Source organism: Salvia miltiorrhiza, chromosome 6 (assembly GCF_028751815.1).
Source record: "Salvia miltiorrhiza cultivar Shanhuang (shh) chromosome 6, IMPLAD_Smil_shh, whole genome shotgun sequence".
NCBI classification, from domain to species: Eukaryota; Viridiplantae; Streptophyta; class Magnoliopsida; order Lamiales; family Lamiaceae; genus Salvia; species Salvia miltiorrhiza.
Genome location: NC_080392.1, coordinates 37,065,882 through 37,077,596, shown reverse-complemented (window position 1 = coordinate 37,077,596; position 11,715 = coordinate 37,065,882). Strand labels below are relative to the sequence as shown.

The following is an 11,715-nucleotide window of genomic DNA, read 5'->3' as shown; positions in this document are numbered from 1 at the left end:
AAGTCCCAAGGGAGAAACTGCCTACACGTTTCTGGCGCCTCTCTGCTCTCTCAAAAACCATTATTAATTAGTGTGCATTTTTTCTGAGAGCAGACAGCTGTATTTAAATAAAAATAAAATACGTATGGGGCGCCAGATTCTCAGTGATAGGCGTCCTCTCCTCTTTCTAGGGCTAGGAGACTTTGGGCCAGTCCAGGGACCAGATACAAGGAATAAAGATGGGCCTCAAATAAATTAATTCTCCATGGTCAGCTCAGACCATAATTAATTTATAAATATTAGTTCATTCCACTATAGAACCAATACTGACTTACCCCTTTATTGCCGGTGATGAGTCGGAGCTTGTATTTAGACTTATTAAATCTCCGTATTTAAAATATCCGACATCCATTAATTAATTACAGCTCTAACAGCTTAAATTAATTAATCTCTTTGTAATCCTTAAGTAGTACCACTCAAACCTTATTATTGCGCCTGAACTTAATCAACCTGCAGGGTTTGACGCAATAAACCTTATTGAGTTCCTTAAGGGGATGTCATTATCCTATACCGGATACGGGTACTAATACAGATAACCAAATATCATATATTGACCACTATCACCCAAGATACAGAGTACTCAAGTTACTATATAACTCTCACCCATAGTAAATCAAAGTGATATATGAATCAACATATATATTTGAAATCTTATTAGTATTAAGATCTTATAACTCACCGAGATCTTTGATTCTTAACTTAAGTCAGATAGAAGAATACATCTCACTGTGGTCCTATCAATACGTTATGACGTACCAGTATAGACAAGCAGTCAAGACAAACTACTTCCATCTATACCGCAGCCTAAACCAATGACTCGTCCTGAAGTTATCTCGACTGTGATCATTTTTATATCTCTTAAGGTTATTCCAATTATATGATTTTCTGTGATCTACAACACACCATATAATCTACTTATAAAGAGATAAGGGACATACATGTGCAATCATGAACACAATCAGATAGGAGATTAGATAGTGGTAACAGGAAACATTGTATACAAGCATAAAACGTTCTTGCTTTACAGTATACAAATCCAACAGTTGTTTGGTTAGATGGATTCAGCCTGTGACTTAATCTCAGATAATGCAACATAGGATTAGTCATGAGTTGGCCTCTCCTCTATAATATAAAGGGTTAAGTATCAGATAAGCCCCTAACGTGGAAACCCTTATTACATTGCACCCCTTATGGCAAGGGGGGTATCAAATACCCCCCTATCTTAATTAATTTTGAACAAATAAACCCTTTGATCTAACGTCCACTTAACAGACGTTTTCTTATTATTTTTTTTTATTTTTCTTTTTTTTGGTGGGTCCCACTTGTAACTACCCGAAATCCCCCTTTTTATTTGGGGAATATGTTTGCGTTCGAAGAACCCTAGCCGGCGATGATTTGTTGCAAATTCCCGATCATCTTTCGGGTTTTCCTGAAATTAGAATAGGGTTTCTTCGTGTTGTTGGACTGCGTTTTTAGCCATGAGTCTAAATTCCGCCTCTGGTGGTTATGGATCGAGCACATCGCGCGGTGGACGTCAGTTTGAAGATAATCAAAATCCCAGGCGTTGTACGTGCGAAATTGACGGTAGAAGGTTGAGGGCTGTGATAATGACATCGTGGACTGACGAAAACCCCGGTAGGAGGTTTTATGGATGTCGAAATTGGAAGGTATGTTTGTGATTTTGCATCAAGCTTGTATTTTTTGAACTTTCTTGCTTTAAATATCTGCAATTTCGTGTTTTAGACGAAGAACTGCGGTTTTTTTGATTGGCTTGACGAACCAATTAGCGAAAGAGGCAAGGAAGTTATCAATGAGTTGAAACTCATGAAGATTAAGGATAGCTCAAGCTCGGCACCCACTGATATGGAGCCGAAAATTGTCAAGCTTTGGGATTTTGTTCAAGCTTTGAAATCAGAGTCAAGCGAAATTAAGAAGAAAGTTAGACTAGTTACTGCAATGTTGCTTGCTTCTTGGGTGCTATTTGCATATTTTGCACTAATTAAACATGTCTTTGTAAAGTTCTATGAACTCTATTGTAGATCATGTATCCCTTTGTTTTGGAGATGAAATTGAAGCACATTTTGGATTATATGTTCTAAGCAAATGATCCATCATTCAAACATAAAATGAAAGCTGAATAACTTTGACGAAGAAAGGCAAGATGAAGCAAACCATATCATTCCATCATTCAAAAATTGCACTAAAACCATACATATTGATGTCTGTAAAACTTCCATCATTCAACACCATCCAAATATCCATCATTCAAAACCATACATCACTAATCACAGTCTAAAATTCCATCATTCAAAACCATAGTTATAAACAAAGGAAAAGCATCAAAACTAACAAAGGCCTGTTGTAAACTGAGGAAGAAATATCATGCTTCAACTAGTAGTTGTAGAATCCACAGTTGAAGCAATATTTTTCCCTCTTGGGGATCTTCTTAGGACCACTTCTTCTTCTTTTCCTCGTGGAGCCTTAAATGGCTTTGAGGCCACCTTCTTCTTCTTTGATGGATGAGCAACCGTCTGATGTTCTTTTCTCTTGCCCTTCCTCAGTTCACTTTCATTTGGTATTGCAAACCGTGTGTTTGGCTCAGGCTCCATGGACCTACCCTCATTTATGACTAATGAAGCAGACATCCCGGGCTGTTTTATGGCATAGAACAAGACAGTCTTAGTGCAAATTTAGATCTTAACTAATGAAGAATAAAGACTGAAATCTCACATTTAGAACACTCCTTCCAGTTTCAAGATTGATGTACAAGCCCATGCCTTGAGAACTCCTCTTTGTCTTCACCGTGGTAGGCAAAGTTGAAGTTGAAGCTTGATGTACAAGCCCATGCCTCGGAAATGTTGTTATCTACCATGTGAATGCAGCATCTATCAGTTTGATATGCCCTACACCAGTTCTGGGGTGGATAATGGAGGAGATCCACTGCAGCCTGCTTCTTTATAGAGCTAAGCTTGGCCATGTTCAGCTTGTACTCTTCTTGGAATGAAGACCAAGCTGCCAACCAGAACCTCTTTTTTAATTCCTCACCTCTCCACTTCTTACTCCAGTTTCCATAGATGTGTCTTGCACACCATCTATGCTCAGCATCTGGTATTTGGTCCTTTACTGCCTCCATCTAATGCCACTCCCTCCTCACTTCCCAATTCATTAACTCCTATAGCTTGCCCCTGCTGTTCATCATCTCTACCCTCTACCCCAATGACAGTCTCAGTCTCTGGCCCACTGTCTAATGGCACTCCCTCCTCAGCATTAGTCTCTACTGTCCCCACCCCATCCACACTCTTTCTCAATGCAGTAACCTCACCATCATCGACAATACTCACACCATGCACCTCATCTAAATCACCACTACCATCTTCCTCCTCAAAGATACATAAAGGTATAATTTGGGGCATGGGATCTGTTTCATGGTCAGCAAATAATAAGACCTCTGCTTGTCCTATTACATTAAAGTAGTCAAAAACTTTCTTACAATGCTGTGAGTCTCTAAGGAGAACTAAGCCCTTCTCGACAGTGTAATCATCATCTAAGGCATAAACTTTCTTAGGCTTACTACCATAGCACTTAGCAAATTCATCTAATAAGCGCTCATAAGTCATTTTCTCATATGATTCTTCAATTTCTACAGAATTGTAGCCATCGTACATTAGTTTTCCAGAATCATCATTTTTCACCCATAAACCCCAGAAATTCAAAATGAATGTCAACATGCTGCATCACAGACAACAAGAAAACAAAAACAAAATCACAATCAATAATATGTATATAACATACTTCAAGAAAAATCGACATACGAAACTTGTTGTAAAAACCCTTGCTTGCATGACTTATTGCTACTGTCCACATTCCAAACTTCAGAAAAACGATCATGCAAACTTACCTTACTGTCGATTTGATCAATCCCACCGGAGAAGATTAGCTTCGTCTCTCAATGGCGTCTGCAACTTCAATGGCGTCTGTTTAGAGGAGTTGGAATGGCGTCTGTGATGTTGGGAAAGGGAAGAAACGATTGATATGCCAAGGTTGTTACCAACACCCGCCTAAAAATTACAAGTGGGACCCACCAAAAAAAAGAAAAATAAAAAAAAATAATAAGAAAACGTCTGTTAAGTGGACGTTAGGTCAAAGGGTTTATTTGTTCAAAATTAATTAAGATAGGGGGGTATTTGATACCCCCTTGCCATAAGGGGTGCAATGTAATAAGGGTTTCCACGTTAGGGGCTTATCTGATACTTAACCCTAATATAAATTATTTTGGATAAAATCTTTTTTGGATTAACTTAATTTTGAGTAATTTTGAGTCAATATAATCTCAAACCGAACGAGCCCTTGATAAATGTATATTTACACGCTCACACGATCTACAATCTAACATAACGACGACCTAAATTTAAGATGATGTAGTATATGATTCGCATCTCAACGACACATTATGTGTATTATTGTACAATAACGTCCAATCATCCAATCAAATTATAAGAACATTCTTTTTTTCGTAATCTAAAATTAACTCAAAAATTAGAAAATATAATTTCTAACTAGGACTATTTACATAAAATAAAGTTTGTACAATAACCAATCTATTAATATATTTATTCATTTTAATTCTTGTAAGTTATTTTAGTTTCAAAAATACTAATTATTGTTATTAAATTTAATAACAACACAAGCGTGTGATGCATTAAAAGATGTCAAATACATACAAAAAGTTGAAATATACAATAGACAACTTGGAGTTGAACTTTTATGAAAAAGCACAGCATAAATACACTTTTAAATGCATAAATATTACTTCATCCGTCCGCCAAAAGTATGTCACAATTATTATATTGGGCGTCCGCAAAGATTATGTCACTTTCCTTTTTAGGCAATGGTCCCACCATCCACTTTTAAATTTTATCTTTACAAACACTCTTTATTTACAAAAAATCCACCTCAAATTCAATCTCAACCACACATCTCATAAAGTGGTGAGACCATTTCTCCACTACATCAACATCGTCACCAATTTTATTAAATCCCGTACCCAGCCAAATGTGTCATACTTTTGGCGGATGGATGGAGTAATTAAAATAGGGTTAAGTATCAATTTCACCCCTAACGTAGAGGCCCTTATTATGTTTAGCACCCTATGGGCAGGGGTGTGTCAACTAATCCCCTGAAGTACCTATTTTCCTCCAATTAAGTCATCCGACTTAACGGAGAGTTAACATCGTTAACTATTTTTATTTATTTTTATTTTTATTTTATTAATGTTGGGACCCACACCTTCTTCTTCACCAAACTCGTCGGAAACCTAATTGTTGGAAAAGGAGCAGCGGCCGGTTGCCACCACCACCGTCTCTCCCCTATAACACTCTCCATCTCCCTCTCCCGGCGACACACAGACCCTAGCCTCATTTCTAGACCTCCCTTTGTTTCTGGCGACCACGCCCTCTTTCCGCCCTCTGTCACCGCCCCTCCAGCCCTCATTCTCCCTCTAATTTCTCCGGCCGCTTCCCTTTTCCGGCGATAGCAGCCGCCAGCTACCACCGCTGCCGCCGCATCTCTCTCTAACTTTTCTTTCCCTCGTCTCTCTGTTCTCTCTCCCTTTCGTCCTTCATAGAACACACACTCAACACTCCACTCTCTCACCTCCTTGGCAACAATGAAAACACCGCCGCCTCCCTCGATGTCTCTTTCTTCCGTCGACACACTGGCGAGCCAACCACCGCTCGTGAATCAAGCGGCGCTGCCGCACGTAAACCTTAGCCCCAAATCGCGGCCTTTTCTCTTTCAATTTCTGTCGAACGCACGGTCGGGACAGGCGCTGCCGCCGAGCTCCCAGACTCTCCCTCTCTTTAAAACTGACGACGACGCATCTATAAGGCTCCGCCTCCACCTCTGATCTCGCCCTTCGCCAACCGTAGAAATAGTCGTGGTCGCGTGTTAACGGCGAATTTTCGGCGAGTTTGGTGAAGAAGAAGGTGTGGATCCCACCACCAACAAAATAAAAAAAATAAAAATAGCTAACGGTGTTAACTCTCTGTTACGTCAGATGGCTTAATTGGAGAAAAATAGGTACTCCAGGGGTTTAGTTGACACACCCCTGCCTATAGGGTGCTAAACGTAATAAAGACCTACGCGTTAGAAATGAAATTGATACTTAACCCATTAAAATAATGCACGAATAACTTCCATGTTCATTATAAATAGAGATTTCCAGATTTGCAATAATGATAAAATGATAGTCACTTTCAAGTTCCAACAAATAACAAATAATTATAGTCCAATAATATTTTGATTTCCAAATAAAAACAAAAATTAAAATATAGGGTCCATTCATCTAAAGCCACGACGTGTTCAAATTCGATTTTCCAATTACGATTTTTTATTACTACAAAAAGGGCTGAACTCAAATTTAACTACTCTTCTTCCATTCTTATCTCTCTCGATTCCTTCTCAAATTCCCATTTCCCATTGCAAAATCCGATTTTTTGTATTTTTTTTTTCATCTGATCCTATTTGATCTGTTCCTAAATTGAGTTTGTGTTCGTTGTCGTGATTCATTGCTTCAATGCAGTAAGTTGTTCATGCTCTGCAGTTTAGCTGGTTACTTGATTGCGAAAGCATATGATCCGGTTCATGCCTGCCTGATGCTTGTGAATATGCATCAATTGCTGTTTGAGTTTATTTTTGTGTGAATATGCGTGAATTAGTTTGTGTGAGCGCAGATTTTCATTCGTGTTCGGTTTTTTGCTGTTGATTGTGTGTTTGTGTTCAATATTTCTTGCTATTGAGCTAATTTAAATACAGTTTTGCAGTTAAAGATGTTAATCACAGATGTTGAAAGGCTGTTGTTGAATATGTAAGTAATAGAGATGGCAATCAAATATATTAGGAAGAAATTTGTGGAATTGTTTTCTTTTACTTACAATAAGTTTGTTTCTCTTACGATTGAATGAATGCTTTGAGGGTGAAATGAGGAGCAGGAGTTTCGATGCTTTTGGTGACTTCGTAGAGAAAATAGGTGTGGATAATCTGGAATGGTCATGTGATGTTGTTGTGTGACTTGGGTAGTGGCTTCAAGGCTCGCTTATGATGAGAGAATTCGATGTCTGTTACTTTCAATTGTTCGATAAATGCATACAAGTGCATCATGATAGTCATTTTAGTGTGATCTGTGCTTTTTTTGTATATGGTTAGGTTGCAACTAGAAATTGAAGTTTGTAAAGAAATTACCGTGTAAAGAGAACTGCTTTCCTTAATGTGTTATTTGAAAAGCTTATATCGGTCTTTGTTTTCATGCTAATTTTTCTTTAGTTGTTTGAAGTGGTTTAGTTAATACATTCAATGTCTTCAACAGGATGAAGCTGCTTGTGAATGATGATCCTACTACCTTGAGTTATTGGTTGGATTGGAGAGTGTTTCTATGTGCAGTATGGGTATTGACACCTATGGTTGTTGCAGCATTTCTAATATGGAAGTATGAACGTTCAGGAAATTCCAAATCCGATGTAGGAGGGTACCAGCAAGAGAGCTCGCATTTGCACTCTGAAAAATCATGGAAACCTTGTCTAAAAGAAATTCATCCTATTTTCCTGATGTGCTTTCGGATAATTGCTTTTGGTCTGCTTTTGGCAGTTGTATCTTTTGATCTTGCTTTACATGGAGCTGAACTGTTTTACTACTATACTCAGTGAGTTCTTCTACCTTTGGTCCTTGCGTTTGTAAGCGCTTCACCTCAACCAGTTAATACATCTAGAAACTGAGTCATGTATGGATGCACCTGAAAATCCATAGGCAACTCGTTTTGTGCATGCATAGGTGTGATGTGTGATAGGGGGAAAATTATGAATAATAATTCTATTTGAAGATCTTCTTTGGTTGCTTTCTACTGACTCCTTTAAATGTTTCTGATTGTCTTAACATACTTCTCCTTTCTTACTCCTATTATGTGTTTTTTACAGGTGGACTTTTACTTTGGTCACCATCTATTTTGGGGTATGTTTTGTGACTTCTATTCTGACATAAAGTGCATATGAAATGAGTCGATAATAATGATATTACTGCCTTTGAGCTTTCTACACTCACCCTACCTTCTAAAGTCACGACCCTTTTTCAGCCATTGGTTGTCTCCTCGTGTCTTATGTTCCCTAGTTTTTATGCAGCTTGGATCATTACTTTCTATACGTGGATGTTTTTACAATCTCAAAATAGATAGCAACAGTAAGTGCTATTTAACTGAGGATACCGAGCAGGGTTTGCACTTGCCTTTAGCACATGGAATGAATGGAAATGGAGTGAGGTTTCAGGAGAGGTTGGACGATCGTGGAACATTCCATGCTCTGATAACTTCTGGCGTGTGGGATGATCTCTATCAAGTTTTATTCCAGGTGTACTTAATTGTTTTTTCCAATGGTGAATGACAGCTGCTTAATTTTGTTCTTGACTCTTGAGTGAAGCATGCCAGCAATAAATGAATTCATTCATTTGTTTTACTTGGAAAAGTGATTTCAGGAATCTTCTTATTTCTCAGTTTCAGTTTGTTATTATTAAATGCCAGTATTTCTTTCTTTTCAAATGTCTTAGTTGTAGGCTAGTGATTTGATATCAAAACACAATTTATGGAAGTAGTTTGCTATATAGGTTTCTTCTCAGTCAGATTTTCTTGATAAATTTTCTGATGGTCTTAAACATAGGTTTCCGTTCACTTACATTGCTTATGTCGAGTCGTATGCCTTGACCGGTTTGCAGTTCTGGAAAATTAACTGTCTTGAGTTTGTTTGGATTGTTAACTCACAGTGATTGTCAAGAACTTCACAGCTTCAATCATTTATGAGGTCTCACTTTCATAATGGTAATCAATATCATGTTTTTGCTTGGGCAGATGACAGCAGGGGCAGTAACTCTCACTGATATTGTTTACTGGTGCGTGATATTCCCATTCATGGCACTGAAAGATTATGAGATGAGTTTTGTAAGTGCTTATCTGCTCAAGAATCCCTTGTGCTTCTGCTTCTGAGCATTCTCTTATTGGTTGTCACTCCATAAAGAATGTAGGCTGTGTGACTCAACATATTCATGAAAAAAATATGATGATGCATAGTCACATTTTTCTTCAAGAAAGAAAATTGCTACTATTTGATTTAGAATTTATAATCTGGCTTGCATCATTGCTTTCCCTGGAAATGTCACGATTGTTTCTATTTGCTGCAAGTGATGGATCCTTGAGCATAGTTTTTTGGGGTACTGATATTGTAAGGTTATGTTTGACTGGAGACAGCCTTCCAAATCTAAATCTGTTGAAATCACACTTACATCTGTTTCATTTTTTGTTACTTATCCTGTTTAACGCTTGTTATAAGTTCCTAACCATGTTGTTTTTGTACTGCTCCCAAAACTTTTCCTTTTCCAGCAGCACCTAATATTCTATAATAATTTCTGTGACTATCCTCCATGGATTAGTGTGTTACTTCATTATACTGAATGAAATCTATATAGAAAATTTACAACCAATTTATATGTTTTGGTTTTTCAAGGTTGAAATGCTCACTTCATGCATGTCTACTTATTTCTCCAGTTTTCAGTATCACTTCTTCAATCTAAAAACTATATCTGCTTCTTTTGAGTTAGTTGACAGTCGCAACACACTCTGTGAATGCTATCTTGCTCCTTGGGGATACAGCTATGTGTAGTCTGGTGAGCTGCTGGATATGGATATCCTATATGTTTGTTTATAAAATAAACCATGCTTTAGTATTATCTGGATTCAGAGTAATCTTGAAAGTTTGATCTCAGGAATTCCCATGGTTCCGGATTTCTTACTTCATTTTGTTGACGGGTATTTATGTGATATTCCAGTGGATTGTTCATGCCTGCGTCTCAATTTGGTAATTACAGTTCCCATTAGTTTTACTTTTATTTGTGGTGAAGCAAATCTTAGTGATGAAGTTGCTGGTGATTGTTTTTCTGTGTCAGGTGGCCATATCCTTTTCTTGATCTATCAGCAGACCTCGCTCCAATGTGGTGAGTTCATTACTTACTGATCAGCGCAACAAAATTTTAGATTATAATGCAATTTAGAATAGCTCGTGTTTAACTTCATTCGTCAAGAATGTTCACTTTAGAGAAATATTGTACAAATTGAACGAATTAGACCAGAAAAATATAGGGTAAATATCATATTAAACTCCAAATTATACCTATTTTATCAAAAATGTCCCGAATTATTTTTTAGAACTCCAATTATTAGGTTTGTATAAAAAATATCCCGTATCCATTTTCTTGTCATGTAATCATGACGTGACTTGTCAGATGCCACTTTGTAATTTATATTTTATGTTTTTAAATGACACGGCTCAAAGCAAAGTCGTTTTATGCCATATTATTTTAAAAAAATTAAGTCCACATAAATTGATCCTCCACGCGATTTTAATGAATTGACGTGGCACATAACGACATCATTTTATGCTATGGCATTTAAAATAATAAAATATAAAGCACATGGTGTCATCCGACAAGCCACGTCTTGATTTCGGGGACCGGAATAATAAAATACTCCCTTCGTCCCCCAATTTGATACTCCCCCGTCCTCATAAATTGTATCCAATTTTTCATGTTTGTCCGTCCGCATAAAATGTATTCACCCTATTTTTGGTAAGTTTTTCACTCACAATAAAATGAGACTCTTATTCAACTCACAACACATTCAACTACTTTATTTTGCCATTTTGGTCGGTCTCCTAATTTGGTATCCTTTTCTATTTTTAGTAAAAGTACCCCACAAAATCCTATAAAATTTGGTATTCTTATTTTATTTTTAATCAGTTTAACACTCTCATAAAGGTGAAATTCTTATTTCACTCACCACAATTACAAAATCAACCATTTTATTAAAACATGTGTCATTCTCCAAGATATACCAAATTGGGGGACGAAAGGGAGTATAAATTTACACGGTGGCATCCGACGAGCCACATCTTGATTTCAGGGACAGAAAAATGGACGTAGGATATTTTTGATATAAATCTAGTAGTTCGGGATTTTAAAAAACATTTCTTATAGCTCGGGACATTTTTGAAAAAAGTAGATATAATTTGGGGATAATATTTATCAAAAATATACGAAGTAGATGAAGAGAAATGAAAGGGAAACAATATATAAACACCTCCAAATATTTGGCCATTACATTCTTGATCTCAGTAGTCATGTGTGTGTTTAATATGCAGGTACCTAGTGGTAGCATCGATGCACGTTCCCTGCTATGCCATCTTCCTCATGTTTGTGAAAGTGAAACATTGGTTACTATCCAGATGCTTCCCTCATTCGTATCAATCTTAGCCCATAAATTTTGGGAAGATCGAATGTGTCTTCTTGTTGTAACGTGGAAGAAAGCAAATCTTACAATCCATCAAGAAAATTCATTTCTGGAGAAAAGATTGAGAGATGTTTGCACAACTGCAGAATATAGGAGGTATGTTATTTGGACCAAGTTTGGAGGGTTTAAGGAACTGCTCTCCAATGCTAGAAATTTGAGATTCTTTTACCTCATTCATATACAAATACAAAAAAGGAACAAGTGGTATTATTTGAATCCAAAGGGTTTTGTTGGTTATTGGGAGTTTTTTATCTTGAAATTATGTGCAAAATGTTTTTTTATATATAAATTAACGGTAT

At 37.1% G+C, this 11,715-nt stretch overlaps 2 protein-coding genes across 3 annotated transcripts; both read left to right on the top strand.

Moving 5' to 3' along the window:
- Positions 1 to 1,230: 1,230 nt before the first annotated feature.
- Positions 1,231 to 2,138, top strand: LOC130990858 (uncharacterized). The gene is made up of 3 exons (XM_057915087.1): positions 1,231 to 1,706; positions 1,783 to 2,013; positions 2,079 to 2,138. The coding sequence occupies exons 1-3, from the start codon at positions 1,518 to 1,520 to the stop codon at positions 2,136 to 2,138; spliced, it is 480 nt and encodes a 159-aa protein (XP_057771070.1). The 5' UTR covers positions 1,231 to 1,517.
- A 4,247-nt stretch (positions 2,139 to 6,385) lies between these two features.
- On the top strand, positions 6,386 to 11,653 carry LOC130989420 (uncharacterized). 2 transcript variants are annotated; one of them, XM_057913422.1, is made up of 9 exons: positions 6,386 to 6,618; positions 7,403 to 7,735; positions 8,007 to 8,040; positions 8,208 to 8,432; positions 8,927 to 9,016; positions 9,673 to 9,738; positions 9,838 to 9,929; positions 10,018 to 10,065; positions 11,268 to 11,653. In XM_057913422.1, exons 1-9 carry the CDS (start codon positions 6,614 to 6,616, stop codon positions 11,377 to 11,379), a joined length of 1,005 nt encoding a protein of 334 aa, XP_057769405.1. In that variant the 5' UTR covers positions 6,386 to 6,613; the 3' UTR covers positions 11,380 to 11,653. The 2 variants fall into 2 exon arrangements, with proteins under 2 accessions (XP_057769405.1, XP_057769404.1); XM_057913421.1 differs by lacking the exon at positions 6,386 to 6,618 and adding an exon at positions 6,853 to 6,904.
- The last annotated feature ends 62 nt before the right edge of the window (positions 11,654 to 11,715 follow it).